Source organism: Equus asinus, chromosome 18, assembly GCF_041296235.1.
Source record: "Equus asinus isolate D_3611 breed Donkey chromosome 18, EquAss-T2T_v2, whole genome shotgun sequence".
Taxonomy (NCBI): domain Eukaryota; kingdom Metazoa; phylum Chordata; class Mammalia; order Perissodactyla; family Equidae; genus Equus; species Equus asinus.
Window position 1 is genome coordinate 24,890,464 of NC_091807.1, and position 26,335 is coordinate 24,916,798.

Below are 26,335 nucleotides of genomic sequence, written 5' to 3' on the forward strand. Positions count from 1 at the left end.
TAATTGAAGTGAATTGTAAAATACAGTCAGATGCAATGGAGACCTTATACTCCTTTAATATGCTGTATACTAGCAAGACCTCAACAAACTCCAGGAAGCCAATGCAAAATGTTATTACCGTATAACCAATGCCACCTACTCAATGTCAACAACATACTCTTCTAACTCTTCTCTATTTTGCTGCATGAAGATCCAACCAAGGTGAAGAATACTTAAAAGATATACCCTGTGATCTTCTCTCTAGTACATTTTCAGGTCCTTATTGTGTTTCGTATATTATGAGATCCCAGCTGTGATGAATTACATTGTAGCCACGATGTTATTATAGCTTGAGACAGTGGAAATCTTGGCCAAGTACCCTTGGTGAATCAAGTCACCAAACCAACAATAGGCTCCCAAAGTTTCCTGTGTATCCTCATATGTCATCCCGTGGGATCTCAGATTACAGCTGTTGAGAACAAATGAGTAGTTTTTAAAATTGAAATTGGAACACATTTTTGCATAATAATCAGTCTTTGAGATAATAATATAGTACAATACACTTTTTAATCCATTTTTTTCTCCAATCATTTTAGTAGTTTTAAGACCAAAGACACAGGTCACGGTTTAAGTGAATTACGAGATGCTGTGGGTTATTCCCGCACACGCATATTTTTTAAACCACGATTTACATTTATCTTCACAATTTGCAGTTCATTATGTTAAATAATAAAATCCAAGAATTGTTTGCCCTTCTTATACCTTACTCCAATAAGGTTGGATGAAGAGCCACAGCAAATGGAAATGGCTCTCTTTTCTGAACAGTTTAAACTGGATTCTTGATACTTTCCTGTTTACTGATAATCAATTGCTCATTAGAGGCCATCAATTCTCCTTGTCATTCTTGAATTGCATTAAATGCACTTGGCTCTTTGCCACAGAAATGTGTGCAAGTGACAAAATTATGAGAAGTACTCGTTATTTTTTGTGACGACACTGATTAAACCCCTTGACTACATAGCCGTGCTCTGTACATTTCTGTATAATTATGTAAACTGGCATCCTTTCCATTTCACTCAAGCAACTACAGTCTTGGTAGCCCACTTATGGTTTCCTCCTAATGATTTACAATGAATGCCTGCATTTCTTTGTGATCTGATGCTCATTCCAATGTATTAAAGCTCAACTTGTATACCAAATTATTAAGAATAAAGTACCTCACACTCACGTCTATCTTCTGGTGATGACTTATAACAACATTTGCAGATGCAAACCTTATTTGAAGTTAATAGGAACTTGTTTTTAAATTCAAAGTAAAAGCAAGGATGCTATTGGGGCAACAGATCTATGTGTCTTTCTATCTGTCAATTGATCGATCTTATCTATCTTCTGGATCTGGAGGCAGGAGATACTGAAGACTGAATCACAGACAATATCCACATAAGAGGTAAATGAATTAAAAGTACTGACAAGAGTTTTTCTGCCTGGTCAGTGGAGATATGAAGGTAAGTTATATCTTAGTTATGTTAAACATGGTTCTTTTCATTCAGGATCAACATCTTATTTTACGTGTAGACAGCGATGCAACGGAAGATTTAGTAAAATGTAAGAGTTGCAAGAGCGCGCAGAGATTTAACCCATGGGCTTGTGGTGTGGTACGGCGTTGGCCAGGAGACAAGACAGAGATATTGCATCTAACTGAAAAATAGAGCCAAGACGGTCAGCAAGACCAATGAAACCTTGACAGAGAGGTCATTGACATGGTGACCATTCACTAGGTATGGTCATTTAGAGGATTATGAATATGGCAAAATCTGTGATTTATCATGGAATTTAGAAGGACAAATAGTAGCCCAGACCTTTCCTTGTGGCTGGAGTGGGGGGCGGGGAGCTAACAAAACAGGCTCCCTTGTAAAGCAGATGGCCAGGGGATAGTATGACCAGGAAAATCGCAGTGGTCAGTCCCGGGTGAACCAAGCAGATACAAATGTGCAAAGTAGAAGGAATAACAGGAGTTTTAAGATTTCTAACCCTGACTGAGAGATTGGTCTCTCCTGCAGCGTAAATGTGCTGAGGGAATGAGCTAAAGGAAATACAAATGCTGATAAAAGCAGACGTCATTACAACTGCAGCAACAGCGCCAAAATTCTCCTTGTAGAGAATCTGGAAATAACAGCAACTTCTGTTTCTACAGATATTACAACCTGGTAAGGCCAAGCGTGGAGCTCAAGGAAAGAGCACAGAAGAGGATTTAACTAGGTAGAGGGATGTCTACCTATCTGTCTACCCAATTCCTATAAAGACGTATCAGTGATAGAAGAACTAATCTGACGTGGTACCTATTTTAGTAGTTACTATTACACAAACATACACTTACACACCAGAATTCATACATGTCCTCTGAATCTGATTCTTGAGGTGTCATGTGCCTTTCTGGCTACCTATATAGCAATCCCCAATAATAGAGGTCTTGATTTGGACCTCAGCAGAGACTATGTTAATTGGCTCTGTTAGGCCAACCATTACAATGACCCGTGTTATATAATCTCTATCCATGCTTCTGGATCCAACTAGGTAATACCAAACATACAGAGCCTAGCCGGATTTTAGGGGCCAAAGGATCCAGGCGCATTTATTCCTAAAACAATTATCATGTGCCCACAATCCGTCAGATATTGCTAAGTGCTGACACTGTGGTAAATGAAAAAAATAAGATCTGATGCTAACGCTTAAGAAACGCAACCTAGTGAGCAAAACAGATATATCAAGAGGGAAGCAGAGCGCAACACATTATTATGAACAGATTGTTGAGGAAGCGCAGAAGAGGGATGGATGAGCTCTTCTTGGAGGACTCAATAAACGTGTCTCAGAGGAGATGACTGGATCCTGAGGGATGAACAGAAGTCTGACAGTCTTAGAGGAAGGGTATTCTAAAAAGGAAAAACTATTGAAAACATTAGGGGATGGTAAAAGGCAGGGTCTATTTTGAGAATAAGAAGTTTGTTGTGGCCGCAGTGTGGGATTTGCTGGGTGGAGGGCGAGCAGAGGAAGTTGGAAAGATAGTCTGGGCCCAGAGTTCCAAGATAGGAAATTTCCTCTGACAAGTGTAAGGTAAGAAGAAGGGGAAGAAGAGATGGAGTAAACTGGAGACTGCGGGGAGCAGATGCTCAGAAGAGTTCTTTTGGAGATGGGAATAGAAGCCGATTAGAGATAGTGAATGGAAGGTAGATTGCTTTAAAAAATTCTAACTGTGTTAGTAAGAATCAATATGTAAATCATTTATATGCTTTGAGACAAAGTTCCTTCATCATTAACATAAGGAGTTTGGGCCAGGTGATCTCTAGGGCTTTCTGGTATTAAAGGAAACCTTCTAGTATATATGTGGAAGATTAAAGTGGCATTGTGTCTTAAAGCTGGAGACCGGTAAAGCTGAAATTCAACCTATATCTAAATACTCCAATTCTTGAACTTAATTCATCACCTATGTTATTCTCAACATTGTTTTTATCTTTTACATTTATAATGTGTGCTTCGTCAAGCAAATTCTTTTTTTGCAAGAAATAATACAGCGTGGTCTTTATTTCTATGGTGTGTTCAGTAAAATTCAATAATTTAGAGGCTTACTAAACATACGAAATGCACTGAGGAAGATATTCCAGAAAACAAGAAAATGGAAGCACTGCATCAGAAACCTGGTGAACACCATTAACTTGCCCCTCTCTCTCACTTGCCACATCTGACTCACTCCTCCCGTTATTTCTTCCTGCATGGACTCTCACCTGAGGCTTCCAATGGGTCCCTTTGTCTCCTGTAACTTCCCCGTCTATATGCTGCAGTCAGTTACCTGCCTAGAGCCCAGATCTTAGAAGATTCCTCCACTCCTCCAAAACATAAAGCATACACCAACCTTGGCCTGCCATTCCAACCCTGGCACAATGCAACCCAGGCTTCATGTCAGCCTCCACTGCACCTTCCAGATCTATCCTGTCCACTATTTCCGGCATATCTCATCAACACTTTGGCCCTAAACCTTAGCCCAAGTATTCCTTCTGTTGGAAGGATTAATTTTCTCACATCTACTTCTTTGTAACATTTATTGACTCGATCCTTGCTTCTCCATTTCTAAGGCCATTGGTTTAGTTGAGACCATCTTGAGTCTTTTCTTGAAGATTACTGAAAGCCTGCAAAGGCTCCCCCTGGATCCGGTCCAACTGCTTAGGCCAGAAGGCTCATTCCAGAACATACCTCTGGTCACTGCTGTTTTCCTGTTGGATGTCCTTTCCACAGATTCTCATGGAATTTAATTTACATTTAAACTCTTTAGCATAGTGCTATAGTCTGATTTGTGTCTCCCCCCCCCCCAAATTCATATGTTGATGCCTTAATTCCCAATGTGACTGTATTTAGAGATAGGGCCTATAGGGATGTAATTAAAGTTAAAGGTGGCAGTCTACAAGCCAGGAAGAGAGCTCTCACCAGAAACCAAATAGGCTGGAACACTGACTTTGGACTTTTCAGCCTCCAGAACTATGAGAAAATACTTTCCTGTTGTTTAAGCCACTCAGTCTATAGTATTTTGTTATGGCAGCCTAAGCAGACTAATATAGATAACATACAATTTTTTTCTATAATCTGGTTATTTTCCTCTTGACTAATCTATCACCCTCCCACCCTCATATTGTCTGTCCTATTGCATCTAACACCCTGCATTTCACAGAATCACCATGATGCCTCTGGGCCTTTGCACATGATTGCCTGGTGTGTCTGCAATGCCTCTCTCTCCTTTTGGGTCCAACTCCTCTTTCGTCCAAATTGATGGGTTAGGCCACCTTCTTATATACTTCCATGATATCTAATGATCACATCTATCATAAAAGTCACCTTGCTGTACAGCAATTATCCATTTCCCAGTCTGCTTCCTGGAATAGATTCTTAAGAAAGGGGCCACTTTTTAAACCTCTGAATCTCTCTCTACCTATTAGGAACATATTGAACATCTGAATAAACTAGTTACAAGATTTTTAGTTTAGAGAGCACTAGACAGGACTACCTTCTCTCTCTACCACTTGTCAGATCTGACTCTGAGAAGACGATCTCTCTCTTTTTGTATGTGTCCTTATCTATCTGATTATGATAATGATACCATGGTTCCCGATTGTTGAAAGGATTAATTGCAAAGTGGTTTCTGATTATGGATAGCGCAATAAAAGCTGGCTGAAACCAAATCAAATCGACCCATCCTTTCAGGGCCAATTCAATTCTGCATTTACAATAAAGCCTGTAAAAAGATCCATAGGTAGAATTGATTGTGTCTTCCCTCTCCTTTCACAGACTTTGTTGATAGCTCAGTTATGGCATGTATCAGAGTTTTCCTAACATTAGCGTGATTGATGTATGTATCTGCTTCCTCTCCTCTGGCGATAAGCCCAGGTGGGCAGAGAACAGGTATTTTCCATCCTGCTTCCTTCAGTTGCCGAAATGAGTGGCTCATACACAGAAGGCACCCATAGGCATGAGCTGAATGTGAGAAAGACAATAATGAAGTAGGTCCTGTGTGCTGTTGTATATTGTCTCTAATAGTCTTTAGATTTTTCAGAACATTCTCCACAATTTACTTATTTTTAATTGAGATAGAATTGACTTATATTAGTTTCACGTGTACAACAAATGATATTATATATGACATTATGAAATGATCACCACAATAATTCTAGTTAACATCCATCATCACAGTTACAGATTTTTCCCTTGTGATGAGAACTTTAAAGATCTACTCCCTTAGCAACTTTCAATTCACAATTTATTTTTAAAATGTCAATGAGCGCTGCTTAATCTGCTCTCGATCTTCCCATTTCTGAGTTACTTCACCTTTTATTGATTAGGATTGACCTATAGGCTACGACTTCTTGCTAAGGGTTCACTGTTGACTTTAAATGGGATTTGAACTCAAATGAGTGATTCAATGAGTCAATCGAGTCAGCAAGCAAATAAGAAAAAGCACATCCTCCTCCCTCCTCCAAGCTTCTGTCTCCCTCTAGGGCCCCCTATTGTCAGAACCTAACAAGGAGCCAGCTGGTAAAGGAGAAATGCTGTCTGTGGAGGTCCAGCCCAGAACTACAAGGCAGAACATAGAGTGAGACGTGTTAGCTGACAGACAGTTGCCTATGAATGGGCACAATGATAATTAATGAAAGTGAATGCACCTTTTACATTGTATATTCTTGTAGCTCATTCAGTTTCAATCGGATGCTTTCAATCCATGAAAGAGTGAAGCTTTCACTGGTATTGTGCGGGGGATGAGGAGATGTTAAATAATTTCCAATTTTGTTATCAAGCAGGTAGGGCTTTGGTTTCTAAAGAGAAGTGCATGGTTCTACGATGGGTTTAAGAGTTTGCCTTTAAAGAAACTACTTTAAAATAAAAGAGGAAGCCAGGAACAGGGAAGGGATTCTGGAAAGCAAAATTAAATCCTGGGGAGATCGGGTTTCTACTGTTTGATGGCAGACATGGCATGAATTCCAGCCTAAGTGCCATTCCAGAATGAAAACGGCATCCTACGCCAGAAAACGGACTGGTGCTAAGTTTCTCTAACTAGAACAGTACTGAGTGCTGGGGTACAGTCCCAAGGGCGAAGCATGTTAGTTTGATAAATGAATTACCAGCCCTATTCCGCTGACTCCCAGACACAACGTTCAAGGTAGCCTTGGCTAGTAAACAGGGGTGGAAAACATATCCTCACACATTTGCTTCATGCCTGAAAAACAAGCAATTTAGGAGAAGACATCTGGACATAAAATTTGAACGGTGCTCAGAGCCCGTCAAAACATGGATTTGATGGGCTGGCGTCTGGCTGCTAAGCAACGTACTCCTTACATTCAAAACACAGTTGTAAAAGGAGGACCTTGGTGCCAACTCTGGGTATTTCTCATTGAAAAGAAAACAGCCATGAAAGTTCTTCTTTAGGTCTTAAGCTATTTGATTTCTATGAGATAGATGAGCTCAGATCCTTTCTCCTCCAGCTCTCCTGTTTTCTACACGCTTAAGTATTAGGTGGAGAATAACTTCCCATTTTGAAGCACTGTACTTTCAAATGAATGCTGAATAAGGGTCTTGTAATATTTTGCTGAGTGCCCTAATTAATAGCACTCTTTTAAATTAGGTGTATATATTCATAATATACACACTTTTCCGATATTTGGTGCTCATCAAGTTAGATATACATACAAGAGGGCCAACCACAAGCTAAATGAGATTTGCTTACTAAAAGTCTGCTTGCTTCTCCTTGGCAAGGCGGCCAGGGAGGACCCACGTCAAATATTTTCCATGTGTGGACTAGTTCGAAAAATGTGTCTTATTATAATACTTACTAAAATTAAGATAGATTGTTCATTTATTTCTCCCTTTTATCTCTTTAAAATGCCTTTAACTTTTTAAAATGTACCGATGTGTTTCAGAGCTTGGAAAACAGGAATTAACTACCCAAACAAAAAACAAACCCAGAAAAAGCAACAGACAGATCATTTAGAATCACTGACTAGTTTTCTTCTTTTCTGAAAAGCAATTGGGAAAATTACGGGGCAGGAATAGGGAGTCATAGGGTCTTCTATTAATTTTTGTTTATTTAAAAAATTATGGAATGGGCATTTGTATTTAAAAATGAAAGCGAACTATTAAAATGACCTACTCTTTGGAGCAGCATGCCTACAAAAGCATTTTTTTCCTCTGTCTTTAGAGAACTTCCTTCCATAAACTCTCTGAAGCCTTCTTCTTGGCAGCCTCTTGCGATATAGCCAAGCAAGGAATTCAGACATGGAAAGTTGCTTACAAAAAAAGGACTTGGAAACCAAGTAAGAAAGGGATAGTCTTACAGGAGAACTTCACTTCGTACGGAAGGCTACGAAATGAATGTTCTTCCGTTTCAAAGATTAATGTAGTGCAGAGAAATTAAAGGATGGTTTCCAGAAGGTCACTCAATGAGGAGAAAGATTTTCCATCGCGCATAGCACTGTGCGCTGCCTGACTCTCCCTAAACTACTGCCCTCCGGCGTCTGTTTACATGTGGTTTACATTTGTGTCCACCCCAGGAACCACAAGTGTTTCTCCACTCCAAATTTATCATCGCTTTTCCTTCATACCGGGGGTGCCTCAGTAAAAATAGGAGTATTAGCTAGTGGAGCTGTGTGATTCTGAAACCTGGTGCAAGCCATCATTGAATTTCCTATCCCAGCTCTGGTTGTTCCATTTCATACCATGATTTTCCACAATATTTCAAAGTTTCTAATCTTTCATCTATCCTGGATGGATCTCAAACACTTAAAGAATGAGCTTTAAAAGTCAGTTCTTACCAAGCATCTCAGAGGCATGACTTAAAACTGCCAACCAGAGTAGAGTTGTGAAAACTGAGGCTCAGAGTTCTGAGCAAGTCAGACTCACAACTAACCCAGACTTTGTGTCTGAATGTCACCCTTGCGTGATGATCTAACAATTGTGCAAATAGACGCTGTGTTCTTCCCAGAACTTCTGGGCTTTTAAAGATCATTTTCTTTCCCTTTCTATAACCATCCTTTTTAAAAAAGATGGTTCTCCCCGGAAAACATTCCTTCCTCATGTCTTGACTCTTTGCCCAGATATCTCCACACTGGGGCTTCAGAAGATATTTCATGCAAAACCCAAACATGCAAGTTGGATATGACCCTTCAGTGGCAGCTGAGGAGTGCACAGTGCTTGAGTGCACTGGGTAAGGAGGCAAAGGAGTTGCTAAGGAACCTCATAAGATTCCGTTTCTATGTCCTCCTTGTCCCCCTGCATTCCTTCCTGCCCAAGAACTGACATTCCACCAAGGCGGTCATGTCAGAACTCCATTAGGAAGCCTGATTGAAAAAAGAGTCCTTCCTTTGGAAAGTCTGCCCTCAACTTAGTCCCAGAAGAGGCTCAAGTAGGAAGGTATGAACACTTACAAAGGAAGGTCGTGGATAAAAGGGACTACAATGGATGAACCTTCAAGCCCTTTCCATTAGGCTTGACAAAGTTACATTTTTGAGTTCATTGGAAAGTGGAAGATCCCTGATTCTAAAGACAAACTTGTTTTCCTCCTTTCCCCATTTAGCTATGTACCTTTTCCTAAGCATCCTAGTCCTTTCTTAACATATTTATGCATCGATGTCACCACATCTCAGACTGGAGACATCCTGCCCGATTGATTGGTTGATGGATTGGCTAAGCAGGTCTGGTCATTTAAGGCGTTATGGCTGCTGGGGCTACCCTGAATCAGAGCAGAGCTGGAGGTTGGCTGGGTTTCTTGCAAGAAGCGGCTAAGCAAATCTAGAGTGGCAGGGGGTTTGTGGGAGAAGAATGGCGGTCAGCAAGACTCCCTTTGACCTACCTTCTTATCCCAGGTTTGGACCACACACCCAGGCTGGACCTACCTCTCGAGTAAACAGAATGGCCGCATCGTAGTGCTCCTCATGGTCATCCCCCAGCTGGTTGTGCTGGTGCTGCCACTTGCAGAAGTTCTTGAGTGTGGTGGCCGCGTTCTTGCTCACCTCCAAGCTCTTGTCCTTGTCACCCAGTACCACCATCTTCACCACGGCCAGGCGGATGTGGTTCTCAATGCTGGCGTGGCTGTACAGCCGGTTGGCGATGGAGGCCAGGGTCAGCAGGTAGTGCTGCAGGCCCCGGCCGTACATCCGCGCCATGGACGCGTCAGCCACCAGGAGCAGCTCCACCTGGCGGGCCCGGGAGATGGAGCGGCGCCGCCGCCGCCACGTCTGTGGTCCCTGGCCCCCATCGGACGAGGTAGCCGACTGGTCAGGGAACTGCTGGGCCAGCGCCCAGCGTGGCTCCGGGCTGCTGTGCGCCGGGGGGCGCTCACGGGACCCTGGCGGCGACGCGGGGGTCTCGCAGCTGGTGCGCGGCGGTAGGGCCTCAAAGCTGAAGCCTTCGCGAGTGTAGACGTGCAGGATCCGCGCAGATCCGTCCCCGTACACGCGCCCGGTCTCTGTCTCGGCCCAGGGCCCGCGCAGCAGCGGCTTCAAGGTGTAACGCGCGTGCTTGACTGCGAAGAAACCGTCGAGACCACCGCAGAGGTCAAAGACAGCCAGGGAGCGGGGGCTGCCGTCCACCGTGCCCCGGTAGAAGCAGTGGCCCCGGTGGCGCCGAGTCGCGCTCGGCCCGCCTCCTGCGGGCACAAAGCCAGCGGCGCCCACCGAACCATCCCGCTCCAGGTCCAGGAGGAACCTCCGGCCGCCTGCGTAGACGAGGTAGCCCACCTTGCCGCCGCCCGAGTAGATCTGGTCGATGTTCTGCACCAGCCCGCTGCTCCTGCGCTGCGGCGCCAGGGGGTGCGGGTGGCCCGGAGGCTCGGCCCGCTCCTGCGCCTCCTCCCCCTGCCGCCGGCGGGGCTGGGCGGCCGCTGCAGCAGCCCGAGGCTGCCCGGTTTTATCCTGGGCAGGTGCCGCGGCGGGGCCGGCGGCGACCAGGGGCAGGCGGAGCGCGCACAGCAGCAGGGACGCCCACCCGAGCAGCATAGTGCGCTGCCCGCGGGGAGGGGCTGCGCGTCGGGGACTTTATGGGTATTTGTTATTCGCTATGGAAGTTACCGGGGCGGGAGGTGGGGGCACACACACACTTGCTTGCAAGGTTGAGTCAAGTGTCGGAGGGAGGGAGGGGGACCCGGCAGCAGCGCCAGCCTGTCCTGGCCGCAGTGCCAGCGTGCGAACTTTTCTTTGTTGGTTTGGAAAATGTTTGGATTCGTGCTCCGGAAAGAAGAAAAAAAGAAAAAGAGGAAAGCCGGGTGGTTGAGATTCAGCAAATATGAGAAAAAGGGAAAAACCCCAATCCAACCCCCAAAGGCAGCCGCTCTCGCTGCACCAAGAAAAGTAAGGAAGGTGCCGCGCACCAGGCAGGCAACTAGTGCGCGCTGCCACCCGCCCCCTTGCCGCTCTGGACCCGCCGGCGGAGGGGGTTCCAAGCTCCGGAGCCCACTTCCTTTCTTATTTTGTGGGTTTCCTCGACTCTACTGGAACCAGGAGGAAAGGAAGAAAGAGAGGAAAAAAGGCCATAAAAATTAAAACAAAAATGCCAGGGGCGGCCTGCGGGGAGCCAGTGAAGCGGCGCGTCCGTGTCCCTTCGGATGCTGTGTCCTCCTGCCCGCCGTCATCCCCAGTCGGCCGCTGCGAGCGCGGAGAGCAGCGCGAGCGCTGTGAAGATGCGAGGAGGTGGAACAATGAATTTATAGCGGCATGCCATCCTGCAATGGCAATTTCAACAATTCGTCACTGCAAGCTGCCTCTTAAAGGGAGAGCTTCCCCCACCACTCCCACCCTTCCCGGTCCGCGCCTAATCAGATGGGGGAGGGCGGGCGAGCCGGATGATCGAGGAAAGGGAGACCGGGAAAGAGGAAGGGACCGGGCGAGGTGGAAGGAGGGACAAGGGAGGGAGCAAGGACGAGGGGGGAAAAAAGTATTTGGGTAAGAAAAACATATTTCCTTGGCTTGCTTAAAGCCACAGCGGCTCTGGGTTTGTCTGATGTTTCACAACCAATCCGGGTTGGCTAACCTCGGCTTACCTCATCTCCTGAACGGGTGTTTTGGTGTGTTTTTAAAGTTACTGAGACGTTTCAAGTCTCTCCCTGCCTCCTTCTCTCCTGCTTTTCTGTCCCTCGGTAGGAAGTTCCTGCCGCAAATTTTTCCCCTTGGCAAGCCCGTGGGCTCCGGCCTCGCAGAGCTTGCAACTCCATCCACCAGCAAACGGCTCGCAGCTTCCCGTGCGCCCCCTCGCCCAGCACAACTCTTTCCCGCTCGCAGCCGTCCGGGGACCGGTTTCCCTCCCTCCCCATTCCCTGGCTTCTTAGCTCTCTGACGCTCGCTGGGTTCGAGCTCCGGGTGACTAACTTCTCCCGGTCACCAGCAGAGGGGCCGGGCAGCCGGAGAGCCGCAGGCGCTTCCTGGCGCGACGCTGCGCCCTGAGCGCGGCGGTGCCCCGGGCAGAGCCGCCCGCCGCCTGGGAACCCCGCGCCTTTGTGTGCGAGCCACGTCCCCCAGCTCCAGCGCGCCTTTCATCGGTGCCCACAATCTGTCACTTAGTCCCGGATGACTGGAACTTCCTTTGCTTTGTTTTAAGAAGGCAGGGCGGGAAAGAGTTAACTCTTGAAGGGAATTGCGCTCGTTCTCTTTTTCCATAAGATTTAAAAAATTTGTGCCCACACTTTCTTTTCTTCCTTCTGCTTAAATGGCAATTAAATCAGAACTCTCCCTATTGGTATTTCTCTCTCCTAAAACAACCACTCATCGCCCTAGGCCCTGACCTATTATCATTCTCAAAAATTCCTTTTAGGAGGAGGAGCGGACTGGAGGGGGAGGGGCGCAGGTTGGTACCTGTTAGTACTTGAGTGACATTGTCTCTGTGACTTGGTTTCTCTTTCTTTGTTTCCTCTAATTATCACCTCTAATTGAATAGAAGGAAAATCCAACTTCTAACCGTTGCTGCCTGGTGATAGTTAGAAGGTCTGTCTACCGTGGGGCAGAGGCACCTTCCTCCCCTTCATTCTTCAGGCAAATTAATGAATACATCAGGGAAAGATGAATCCGGTATAATTAGCCCATTTCTATCTTTCTACTTTTGTTTGACTTAAAGGGATGCGGAGGGTAGCAGGGTTTTGCTGGATCCTTACTCAAGCATCTGATCATTTCTTCAGGGAGGGAATCAGGTGGGTGCTGGATGGATGTGGGGTCCTCAGAGTGTTCATGATCCCCGGGATGATTCTAGAATTGCCCAGCAGTGATGCCCGCCGCCCTGTGCCTGGAGCACCCTCTGGAGTCCCCTGGAGGCAGAGTGAAGGCTGTCCTGAGAGTTAGTTGTGCTTATGAATGAAGTGATCACTGAGGCCCGGGACCACTCAGTACCTAACCCCTGGTGGATTCCGAAGTATCTCCAGACCTGGGAGGAAGTTGCTATTGCTGAAGGCTCTTGCCTTTTAGTTCCACACCCTCTCAGCCTCTCAATGCCCAAGGCCAAAGCTACCAACAATATGTTGAGGAACCAGAGACCTTCCGGATCAGGATATAAAGGAGGATCTAGATTCCAGCAATTTTCTCTGTCCCTCCAGGAGCCTTCCAGCCTTGTGGTCCACGTGCCTATAGAGAGCAAATTTTCTTTTTTACCAATTTCAATGGAAGGTAGTCCAATATTTGGCACTAAATGCCATCTCTAAAACAACATTGATTCTGTAATTTTCTCTTTTTTCTTTTTCGTGAGGAAGATTGGCCCTGAGCTAACATCTGTGCCAGTCGTCCTCTATTTTGTATGTATGATGACAAATAAAAATGGCAAGTAATAGGATATATCGGAGTATATGAGGAAGCCATTTGGTGTAAACCTAATTCGGCCTGACCTTGTCTTTCCAAAAGGGCCTGACCAGTGGCAGTTGAGCAAGCATTGTATATCTGCTTTAGACATTCCCTATGGCAAAAACAAAGGCCGTTGAGATAAAGGTGCAACTTCCCTCCCCCTCCCAACGTTGGCATTTCCTTAAGGATTAAGCATCTTTCCTTAGGCTAGGAGCTGATTGCTGCTGCTCACCTGTGACCACCCAGCTCGAGACAATAGACTTGCCTCCTGCTAAGCCCTCAGAGATAGCAGACCCACTACCTGCTGTGTCCATCAAGTGCTGTGCCGACAGGGCAATCTTGTGACTATTGTGGGAGATGCATTTCAATCATATGTGAAACATCCTGTTTGGGGGTATATAACCACTCTGTACACCTCACTTCTTTGGTGCCCTTTCTTCCTTCGTGAAGAAAGGCCCCGGGCCATGGTCCTCAGATTTCAGCTCAGAATAAACTTGCCCAAATTTTCATTTATAGATTGATTATGGATTATTTTCATCAACATTTCGATGCTGCCACAGCATGGCTTGATGTGCAGTGCGTAGGTCTGTGCCCAGGATCAGAACCTGGGAACCCCAGGCCTCTGAAGCTGAGCACGTAAGCTTAAGCACTATGCCACCAGGGTGGCCTCTTTGATTCTGTAATTTTAACCATTTCATCATTGTTCATCTCAAAGGATCATTTGGATAGACAGGCATTTTAGATGTGTTTAAATTTAATTACAATTGTTTGCGTTCACAGAAAGGAGATTTCTTATTTACCATTTAAGGAAATTCCAATGGAATTTTCTTCTTAGTGAAGGTCTTTCTCCTCTTTCAAAAACATCACATTTCTCAAGTGAATCTGCCTCTGAATTTTATCCCTTTAAGTTTAATTACATAATGACATTTGTGCTCAGATTATTCAAACGTTTAGAAATGTATTGAAGAACAGAACAGAAACAGATAAAGCTCCCAACATGAATATCAATTACTAAATATTTAATAGAACCACACATAAACAGGGAAGGAACTAATACCCCTTATAAATTTAATGAGTAAATTCTTATACATTCAGAAAATTTCTACCTGGATCTACTTTTTTTTCTGTGAAAGTAACTTGGATACTTTAGGAAGTTCATTTGGTAGCACTTTTTAAATATTACCCTAGTGGGTTAGGATAAATTGCTACGTTCCAGAAAAATGAATGTCTGTCAGTCCAACAAAGTAATTTGTACTGGATGAAAGTAGCCCAAGTTTTCATTTTTATTTTTTTACAGTAAAAAGACAAAATATATTAGCAATCATTTTAGGTGGATTAATTGCTACTTCATTATTTTGTTATTCCAAGTAACAGTTTTTTTTAAAGGATGTTTTTTGGTTTTTTTTTTTGGTGAGGAAGATTGGCCCTGAGCTAACATCTGTTGCCAATCTTCCTTTTGTTTTCTCTCCCCAAAGTCTGGGTACATAGTTGTAAATCCTTCTAATTCTTCTGTGTGGGATGCTCCCACAGCATGGCTTGATGAACTGTGTGTAGGTCTGCACCTGGGATCCGAATCAGTGAACCCAGGGCCACCGAAGCTGAGTGCGTGAACTTAACTGCAGTACCATGGGGCCAGCCCTAAGTAACAGTTTTATTTGTGCATTTTTAGGGAGGTATTTCCACTGGAGTATATGATCACATCTGATATATAATTTTACATTTCCCAAAAGGAAGAGAGATTTTCTACTCCAGACTGTTACTGTTGGAAGTTATCTCAGAGATCATGTAAGGCAACTTCCTCCATCTACCAATGAGAAACTGAGAGCTGAGACCAACATGACTTGTCTGTGGTTTAAAAATCCTTAGTGGCCAGCTCTCCTGGAATCCAAATCCCTTACTCCCTTGCCTGGTGGTCAGTTACAACACCTCTTAAATCTATCCACTGTAACAAATATCTGTCGGAGTCCCACGGCAGAGTGCTCTGTGAGGTTCTCTGGAGGCATATGAAGATGAATAAGCCATGATTAATGGTCAAAGAAGCTCCCAGTTGGGAGATGGAGCCAACTGTACCAAAAGACGCTTGGAATACAAGCTGGAAACTACAGATACAGAGAGACAGAAGCAAGAGACTCGGTCCTGCAGGTGCCGGGAGCTGCATGTCCTCAGGACAGCTTCACTCCATAGGATGTATGTTTCCCAGTCAGTCGTATTTTCTCAAATTTCCATTTGCTAAAGTGTCACTTCCTCCCCCTCCCCCATCTACAATTTTAATGGTAAGAGTGAGGAAATAACTGACAATAAATATTCCCCTCCAGCCACACACCTGCTCCTTCCCTCCCATGTGGGAGGATCACAATCTCTCCACTCTGTGTAACAGTGTTCCTTTCCCAGATCTGAATCCCTACCCTGGGTCTTGCTATATTGTGAGCTCCCTTAGGATCATCTCCCTCCCTGGCAGGACAGTGGGTACAGGGGTCAGAACATTCTACTGCTGCTTGAGGCTGTTTATGAATGCCTTCAAGACTCTGGGTCAGCCGGTTCCTCCAGCACCACTTAGCTTTGCAAATTCTAGTTCTCAGAAGACTCGCTTTAAAACCAAAGGTTATTTAGAGATACCTCATCTAAGTGCAATCATGCAGGATTTGACCTTCTGTGACTGGATTGTTTCACTCAGCATTGTGTCCTCCAGATTCGTCCATATTGTCGCCCATCAAACAGTCAAACTCATGGAAGTGGAGAGTAGAATGATGACTGCGAGAGGCTGGGGGAGGGGGAAATGGAGAATTGCCGTTCAACGGGCATGAAGTTTTAGTTGTGCAAGATGAGTAAATTCTAGAGATCTGCTGTGCAACATCATGGCTGCAGTTAACGGTACTATATTGTACACTTAAAAATTTATTGGCAGTAGATCTTATATTAAATATCAGTACAAAGCAAACCAAAACTAAAGATTACATTTTGGGAACAGGGAAAGAAGTATATTTACTATGTTGGCTTTGATATGAATCTTAAATTTTTAGGGGGTGAAACTATACTTGAACAACCCTTCTCTCTTTTTCCACCTCTTTACTTCCCCCTCCAGCTCCTCCTATATCCCACAATGGTCTAACATACATCTCGGCACGCCAGTGCACAATCCTGCACACCTTACACACACAACGCACATCAGCATGCCTGTGCACACACACGCATACACTCACCTCAACACATTTTCCCTTCTAGCTGCACTGAACAGTGGATAGAAAGTTCTGATCAGAGCTGGGACAATAAGAGAGGGTTTTATACCAACTCCCCCTAGCCCCCTTGCAAAGAAAACTTTCTTGAGACCTGCATTGTAGAGATTTTTTTTTTTTTTCGGAGAAGTTTACTGCATTCCTGATAAAATTCAAAACCATTTTCTCTACTATCTGTCTAGGATATATTACAGAACAGTATCTGTTGTGACAGAAAACATATGCTTCAGAATCAGTTTTACTTAATATTATAAAAAAACAAATTCTTGGAAAAGTTGGATTTTCATTTTTCTTATACACAGAAATCCTATACCATAGAAAAGTCTTCAAATGAATAATGTCCATGTGTATTATTTAAGACATACAGGTGCTATCTGTAAAGGAAAACCGACAAGTCAGTTTTTATGCTGACCAGCTGCGAAATGTTGTTTTAGCTTTTCTCACACAATTATGCGCACATTACTTGCTTTTATGAGTTCTTTTTTTTCTCCTTTATTTTCCGGAAATCATCTCAAAATCAAACCTTACTGGAAACACATGGAAAATCAGGAATTTCCAGCCTAGAGTAATTTGAAACGTTTGAGGGTTCTTTTTTCCTTTATGATGGTAAATTTAAGCAAAGATTTCAAATTACTAAATAGTGGTAATTGGAGTTGTAATTGTAGTAGGTAGCAGTTGTTGTCCCATCGTTCTAAAATTAGAGTTTTTTTTTAAAGTTATGGTTACACTGTAACAACACCTTGCTCAAGCTCCAAAATATCACAATCTTCCTTGAAACTCTCTCCGTATGAAATGTATTTGCCTTTTTCTGATCAGTAAACTAAGAAGCTGAAGTTAGTCTAAAGAAAGCTGATTAACATCAACTGGTTACTGCTCACTCACCCCTGGCCAGTAAGGAAATGGAGAAAGTAGCTGCCAGATCAATAAACTTACCTCCCACGCAGGATGCTGGGGTCACTGCAAGTTACTTAGATGATTTAAGAAAGAGATACACAGTATCATATTTCCATGTCTGTCCATGGACTAGCACAACCCTCTCTAACACACGCCTTTCCTAATCAGGTACTAACAGGTGAAAGAGCAGCTGTCCAGCTCATTATCCCACATGAAGATGGGGTTCAGGTAAAGCAATGGCAGCTTTTACTTCCTTCCTCTTACTTAAGAGGTGTCACTCTTCCTATACTCCTCTTCCTAACCCCGGAATCGTGCGATCACTCCCTGGAAACGGGAAGTGACAATGCCACCCTTACTTACTGCCTGAATGAAGATGTGCTTCCAAGTCCCAGGAAAGAACTGCCTTACGTGACAATCATCATCAACTCTCCCCCTTTTCTCCTTCCAGCTGGCCAGATTTGGACCTGTTAGAAACTTGCCTTTCACCACTAGCTGAAGCGCTCCAGAGTCCCAACGACACTGCCACCTCTGATCTGTGAAAATATGAGCAAATGAGCTTCGGGCAGCTGGAAGAGAAGAAGAAATGGAATTTGATTGATTTATAGTTCAGTGATCTAATCTTTGCCCACATTTCCTGTATTCTTCCCCAAAGCCAGACTCTTGCTTTTGCTTCTCTCTGTTCCTCATTTTAGGATCCTCTTCCAATCCATTTAGGTCCTTTCCAATTTAAGTAAGTGATGAAACAAGATTTCCTTTATCCTTCAGGCATGTGAGGCATCAAATTTTTTGAGGACAGAAAAGGGTAGGAAAGGATGAGGCTGTGGTGCTGTCATTCACGAGACTCAAACCTAAATTCAAAATCATCCTCTAAATGAAGTCCTAACCTGATCCGCCCTCAAAGGTTATCAGACCCTTGGTGGCCCATGTCACTTTGGGCCAATGTTTTAGGTCACTCTGATGAATGATTCCCGGAGTCTTTTGACTCATGACTTTAGAATTAATGGCAATAGTTGGTTGTGAATTACTAAACACATATTTACAATTAACTATGTAATCTCTAGGCTATTTTTCTGCATCTTAGATCCTCACTTATTTCTGCCAAAGCATTAACGGAATAGATAATTCTCTCATTGATCTGTGAGCTTATAAGAGGCTTTTCTTTTAGAAAAGTCGAATGAGGAAAATGGTGCAGACTGAAATTAAACAAGTGGAGGAATGACCCAGAGAAAGGCTCTCACGTATATTCCACAGCTAAACTCTACAAAATTTTCAGAAAATCCAAAAATAACTTTTAAAAAGTGATGGTAGTCAGAGGATTAAAGGGCGAACTATCCTGACTAGACTCTCTGCTAGCTTGCAGATAAACAATTTACCCTCCAAAAAATGCAAAACAATGTCTTGAGACTATGAGATGTTTTTTGGTTTTTTTCCCGCCTTTTCCCCTCTCTATCATAGACCTTGTTTTTCCCTTTGATCATTGACAAGTCTAATGGTTGGTTCCTCCTACACAAGTAAATGTTTTGCATGCTGAAAATAAGTCAATGTCTCTGAATCATTCTTGGCCTCCCTCTTTTCCTTCTTTCAGACTCTTTCCCTTTTATCCTCCTGCTCTCTCTTTGTGTCTGTCTTCCCCACTAGAATATGTGCTCCATGAAAACAGGAACCATGTCTGTCTTTGTCACCGTTGTAACTCCAGTTGTTAGCTCAGTAACTGGCGAATAGGAGGCATGAATGGGTACATGTTAACTATGCAAAATATGTATGGTACTATATTTTTAAAGTATGTGTGCATGTGTTTATCGATATTTGTCTGTCATCCTTCTTAACCATCTGTTTCCTAATAACACACTTTTAGGGAAACCCAGTCTACATATTTGAGTAAAGCTGATCGCATTTCTGTCCCCTTTCCACAGGTCTGGGCACTTGATACCAAATCTAGCAACTCAGAGCCTGGCCATATAGCACTTGGTTCCAGAAAGAGCTCTACCCATTGCAACCCCACTTGGGACATTTGCCCAAGTCATTAGCCAAATGTACTTTTTCTCCATGATCAGAAATGGAAAGACCATATATTAAAAAGGGAAATTGACCTGCTATGATAAACACCCACAAGTTCTCAATGGTTTCACAAATCGAAGTTTATTCTAACTGCTGGAATAAACACCCTCAAATAGTCAGTGGTTTTACACAATCAAATTTTATTCTTCGCTCACGTCACAGTTCATTGTGGGTTGATGACAAGCAGGGTGCTGTCCATGCAATCATTCAGGAATTCAAGTTTGTTCCATTCTGTGGTCCAAACCCATCCTCCTCCTGTTGCCACCAAGGCTGGCTTAGAAATGGAAGAAAGAGAGAGTATAGAAGGTGCCCTCTCTTACTTGCCTCTGCCTAGAAATGGCATACCTCATTTCTGCTCGCAGTCCATCTGCAGAACATGCCATATAGCCCCACTCAGGTGTAGGGTGAAGGTAGGGAGCCAGGGACTGTAGAGCAGGTGTGAGCCCAAGAGGAAGAAAGAGAGAGGAAAAAAACATTTAGGCAGTTGTCATTTATCTTAGAGAGACCAACGAATGGAGAAAGACTAGGAATGAAGCCAAGTAGCGGCGATAAAGGGAATAAGGGAGAAAGTAAAAAGGAGGGAGAAGAAAAAGGAGAAGACAATAACATTAGAACCCTCAAATCCAGCAATGTCAATAAAATCCTTATTTTTTTTAAGCTACTTTAATTAGGAATTTTGTCACCTAAAATAGACAGAATCTGGATTGACACACCTCTGTTTTGCTTGTCTTGTTATGTCTAGTCTCCAGCTCAATGCTTTGCATACGGAAGACAGTCTAAATATTTTTTTGAGTTGAAGATTATAAAAATGAATACTCAATATATTGGTCTGATGTTAGTTATCAGGCTTATCCCATTATTCCTGAAAACTGTAGTCTCAAGTAACTATTAAATGCAAGACACTTGTTCTATTACGGTATTTTCTGTTATTCCGCTCTGTATTCCTCACCCGTGAGTGTCTCATGCTGGTCTGTATCAAAATTGCCTCCATCTTTTATCTCAGTTGATACTCTAATTTCAGAATTTTCACATTTGTGATTACTTAAAACTGAGACTTCAATTGTATTGTTGTTATTCCAAGTCTGTTTAATCTTATTAAATACTGCAAATGTCTGTGAAATCCTGGAACTTAAGGACACTGAAGATCCCCTTAGTGTGTATTTTGAAGCGATTTTCTGCTCTCCTGCCTCCTCTCGGTGCCCGACCCTGCAGAGTGGAAAGAAGCTGGTCACTCTACAACTCCTAAGTGGCTCTTAGCAGTTAGAGCACACTGCCGGGGGTGAACATTATGTCAAAAGTCTTCTACCAACCTGTAGGCCGGGGAGTAGCAGAAGATTTACTTTGTGCTGACTTTCTGTAAGGTTGAGCACACTCCCCAAAAAACAACAACAGGAACAAGCCAAAGTGGCCGAGTTTATATCCCAGCCTAGGCTCCGTCTGTGAGCCTGGGGAAGTTACCCTGTGCACACCTGTTTCCTCGGCTGCATGAGACTGACTATGGTAACACACCTCACTAAGGTTTCATGAAGATTCAGAGTTTAAATATGTGTGAAGCACCTGGTGCATAGCAAATAAATAATATTATTATAATTACTATCGTCATTGTTATTATTGACCCAGTACAGCAGTTATGGGTTTAGTTTGAACTCGTTTGTGTCCATTTAAATTTTGGCTCAAAGAATATCTCTGACTTTTTGTCCCGACAGGAGGTTTTCGAAGAGAACCGCTAAAGCTATGAAGAATAAAAATATTTAAGACAAAGAAAAGCCTGATGTAAAGTAGAAACTCCAAAAGGGTTTAGAAAGATGCATCTTCTAATGGTCCTTCCCTCAGATGGCTATATGAACTATAAAGAGGGATCTAAAATGACCAATTTGTCTTTGTTGTTCATGTGCTCTTGTGTTTTTACTCGCTGATAGTATTAAAGCCATTTATGTGCTCGTCTTTTTGTCCCTCCTGATGCGTGCTGGACTGCCACCACAGAGTGTGTGGACCATTACCCCATCTACACATGCCTCCAGCACCCAGCAAAACATCAGACTGTTGCTTAATTGATTTCAGTTAAATCAATCTCATTTAATCCCACGAGATTCAGGTGGGGAGAGACGAAGCAAAACAATTTTTAATCGGTATTTATTTTTCACCATCTTGGTCTGAGTTGAAGGAAACGAGAAAGAATTGTAGCTTATGAAGTAATCATGACTATCTAGAACTCAAGTTAGTCAAGAATTCAGGTGGTGACAACATGGTGTTGGTTGTCGGTGCCTGAAGGAAGACTCAATCACTTGTATCTTTCCCACCACGTGGTGTAATACATCAGACCCTTAGGATTAATGGATATGGTGTTCACATTTCAATCACTGAGTGGTTCCTTGAGGAATTTAGATATACAGTACACAGCAATTTATAATTTGAAATATGATCAGCTTCTGCTGTTCCCTGGCGTTTCTGGTTCTGGGTTTGTTCTGTTTGTTGTGTTTTGAATACTCATTTTTATATAACAAGCAGCTAAGGTAAAGAGATTAAGCAAAAATTAAAACCATAAGTCTTTGTTTCTTTAAAAGAAACTATCCAAAACCTCAGCATGTGACCTTATTTGGAAATAGGGTTGTTGCAGATGTAATTAGTTAAGATGAGGTCATATGGGATTAGGGCAGGCTGTAAATCCAGTGACTGGTGTCCTTATAAGACACGGATACAGACACACACTCACAGAGCGAAGAAGACCATGTGACAACAGAGCAGAGATTGGAGTGACACAGCAGCCACAAGGCAAGGAATGCCCAGGCTTGCCGGTAACCATCAAAAGCTAGGAAGAGGCAAGAAAAGATTCTCCCCTTGTGCCTTCAGAGGCAGCATGACCCTGCTGACACCTTGATTCTGGACTTTTAGCCTCCAGGATGTGAGAGAATAAATTCCTGTTGTTTTAAGCCAAAAGCCCCTCCCCCAAAACCCCAAAACTACAACTTTTTGTTTCTCTAACAAGGACGTTTCTTCGAAGGAGGTTAATTATTATTGTTGATGGTAGAAGTAAAGAGAACATAAATAAGGATAAGATAGTTGTATTTTAAGACAGAAACCAAAATGGATACATTTAAAAAGAGAATTCAGTAATCGCTCAGATCTACCATGTGAACAATTTCACTCAGGCTGCCCAGAGATAGAAGAAAGGGAGGTAAATGGCGCAGTGCCTTCAAGAGGTTTGTGCAATGCAGAGAGTTCAGTCACCAATGAGATAAACAGTTGGAAAAGGTTGCAAGATGGTGAAATCTGTTGTCATGAACAAAAAGCACACAACAGTGAGACTCCAATAAAGTGAAGTTGAAGAGAAAGTAGAAGGTGGACCCATTTCTACAAAGATACAGGGGGTTAAAGCAAGATGGAGGGAACTGGATGAAGCATACTTGGAGCAAATGTTGGTTTGAAACTTCCAGAAACATTTTATTTCCTGCCCCATGTGAAGTCAACAAATGCAGTACTTGACTCATGGCCCCTCAAGTGTTCTCTTGAGGGGAAGCAGCTCATAGAGGAGAAATAACATGTTCAATAAAGAAAATACCTTCCCACATATTCATCCATGAGATGGGGGAGAAAACACGAGGATTTAAGGAGGCCAAGGGTAAACTGACTCATCCACTTTTGTGGCAATGGAGCATATTTTGGGATTAAGACTCACTTGTTTTCCTGTTCTGTTATTTCCCAATATTAGGGACTTGAATAAGAACTCCATGAATGTTTATTGACATTCCGTTAAAAAAGAGTATAAAGCAGGGCCAAATTCTTTTTTTTATTCCGTTAAAAATGTCCACAAGTACTTTGTCCTAAGGTGGCATTTTAAAATGTGTGGATTCTCACTGTTTTCTTGATACATCTATAGAGTAAAATACTGTCCCTTTCTTGTGTTTCTGCTGAAACAAGAAAAAATAAACTTCCGTCCTCTACAGAGCAACGAATTTCAAATATTTTGGGGCTCATTTATCCCTTTAAAAATTGTTGAGAAGGCCGGAAAACTATGGTTTATGTTGGGTTCTCAATATGTGGTTATATCTATTGAGAGTTACCATGTTAGAAATTATAACTGAAAAAAATAAGTATTTGTTGATTCATTTAGTAGCAACAATAATCAACATACTACATGCTAATGTAGGGAATATAATTTTTATGAAAAATAATTATATTCTTCAAAGTAAAAAATATTTAGTGGAATGAATGGTATTGTTTTATATTTTTGCAGATCTCTCTATAGAAGATAGCTGAATTCTGGTATCTCCTTCTGCATTCAATCAATGTAACATCATATGTCATGTACCCTCTGGAAAACTCCACTGTAATGTCTTTGTATTATTTTAACAGTAATTTTAGGGGCCGGCCCCTGGCCTAGTGGTTAAGTCTGGCATGCTCCACTTTGATGGCCCAGGTTCATTTCCAGGCATGGACCTACATCACTTGTCAGTGGCCACATTGTGGCAGCATCCTACATACAAAATAAAGGAAGACTGGCACAGATGTTAGCTCAGGGCAAATCTTCCTCAAGAAAAAAGGAGGAAGATTAGCAACACATGTTAGCTCAGGGCAAATCTTCCTCAGCTAATAATAATAATAACAGTAACAATAATAATTTTGACCTTGGAGATCTCCTGAAAAGGTCTGAAAAACACTGCTTTAGGGACTTGCTACTCAAAACTGGTAGCTGTATGACTTAGGAGCTTGCTAAAAATGCAAAATCTCACCTCAGACCTACTGAGTCTGCATTTCCCTTTATTTTTTTTTTAAAGTATGCTTTTTTTAATCTTTTGGTGAGGAAGATAGGCCCTAAGCTAACATCTGTTGCCAATCTTCCTCTTTTTGTTTTTTCCCCAGAGCCCCAGTACATAGTTGTGTATCCTAGTTGTAGGTCATTCTAGTTCTTTTATGTGGGACGCCACCACAGCATGGACTGATGAGCAGTAGATCTGTGCCCAGGATCTGAACCAGCGAACCCTGGGCCATCAAAGTGAAGCATGCAGACTTAACCACCCGGCCACAGGGTTGGCCCCTGGATCTGCATTTTCACAAGTTCTGCAGATACATACACATTAAATTGAGAAACATACTGCTTTAGGAGGTAAATGGAAGGACAATGTTGCTTTCTTTCCATCTCTTACTGACTTCCTCCCAGGAAAAAAAAAAATCTTCCTCACCAAAAAATAAATAAAATAAAGTTTCTGAAGATACTTGAAGAGATAAATGAAGAAATAACTTCTATTTAAAAGAATAGGATATTATGAGATAGCATTAAGGTAAAATAATAAAAAAAGAAGAGGTAAGTATGCAAATGAATACATTAGAAATCTTGAAAATAAAAAATACATTTTTTAATAATAAAACTATTTTAATGAATTTCGTTGTGCTGTGCCTATTTCTGACTGATGACAATGAGAAGTCAATGCCATTGAAAACAAAGTGTAATGATGTGCACACTTCCCCTAGAAATGACAGGCACAGCTTGCCTGGAAGGGCCACAGGAGGAATACCAAGGTTTGGTTAGGAAACAGAAGCAGGAGATGGGGAATCCTCAAGCCATGGCCTTTATTAGTGTTTCCACAGAAAGGCCAGGCAGGGCAGGGTGATAGCTTAGGATTGGCTAGTTTGAATAATTGAGGCAGGCTTTGGACTGTAGGTGTAGTTCCCGGTCGCTGGGATGATTGAGGCGAGAATATCATCTCCTGTGGTACGTGGGCCACAGGGAGGAGGAATGGCTCTGGTTGGTTAGTTTGCATATCAAAAGCTAGCCCTGGGAGGGGTAATATCTCCCTAGCCAGAAAGATTTTTTAAGATGCCATAATTATACAGAAAGTAAAAAATATATACGATACATTCATATACTCTGCATAGAGTTGAAAACAGTGATTCGGAAGAAGGTAGTAAAGAATTCATCTAGAAAGCATCTATCTTTGTTTGGTCTGCTATCACAGAATGCCATAGACTGGCTGGCTTATACACAACAAACATTCATTTCTCACCTTTCTAGAGGCTGGAAGTCCAAGACCAGGGTACTGGCGTGGTCAGATGACGGCTCTCGTCTCAGCTGCAGAAAGAAGGGGGCGTTATAAAGAGCAGAGAAACCATTTTAGGGAAACAGAAATGTAAGTACAGAAAAGAACTGAGAAAAAATGAAGGCTGATTCAGGCCCAGTTGAAGGAACAGAGAGAACTAGCGAGCTTGCAAAGCTTTAATGGTGAAGAGAGAAGACAGAGAAGATTGTCAAGTAATATGTGGCAATATCCAAGCAGGATTTAAGTTTAATGTTAAAAAGAAAAAGATTTGTTGATCGGGGGGAATTGGAGGAAGGTGATCGAAAGGTACAAACTTCCAGTTATAAGATCAAGAAATTCTAGGGTTGTAATGCACATGCGATGACTAGTTAACACGCTGTGTGATACCTACAAAAGTTCGTAAGAGAGTAGATCCTGAGAGTTCTCATCACAAGGAGAAATTGTTTTTCTTTTCTTCTTATTGTACCCATATGAGATGATGGATGTTAACTAAATATATTGTGATGACTTTTTCACAATATGCATAAATCACACCATCTTGCTGGATACCTTAAACTTAGACAGCAACGTATGTCAATTATTTCTTAATAAAACTGGAAAAGAAAGAGAGAAAATTGCCTTTGGCCAAGCTCAAGGGAAAGGGAAAATAAATAGACTTTGTGAATGGGGATGGTGTTTGGTTTAGGAAATGGAATTAAAGTTTGAGGGAGTATACGTGGGACAGAAAGAGACTAAATAGGTAGGACAAGGCTTCCTAATATAGTTTATATGTGAAACTAAAAAGAAATAA

The 26,335-nt window shown here is 42.7% G+C and overlaps 1 protein-coding gene and 1 long non-coding RNA gene across 2 annotated transcripts in view; one reads left to right on the forward strand and one right to left on the reverse strand.

The window, feature by feature from the left end:
* The window catches only part of ADAMTS5 (ADAM metallopeptidase with thrombospondin type 1 motif 5), a 49,046-nt gene extending 37,803 nt beyond the window's left edge, over positions 1–11,243 (reverse strand). The window contains exon 1 of the mRNA XM_014866273.3: positions 9,405–11,243. Within this exon, the coding sequence (XP_014721759.2) occupies positions 9,405–10,505 (1,101 nt within the window). The 5' untranslated portion in view covers positions 10,506–11,243. The remainder of the gene's footprint in view (positions 1–9,404) is intronic.
* Positions 10,099–21,100, forward strand: LOC123278233 (uncharacterized). The gene is made up of 2 exons (XR_011495367.1): positions 10,099–10,238; positions 17,901–21,100. It is a non-coding gene; the product is annotated as an uncharacterized lncRNA (long non-coding RNA).
* The last annotated feature ends 5,235 nt before the right edge of the window (positions 21,101–26,335 follow it).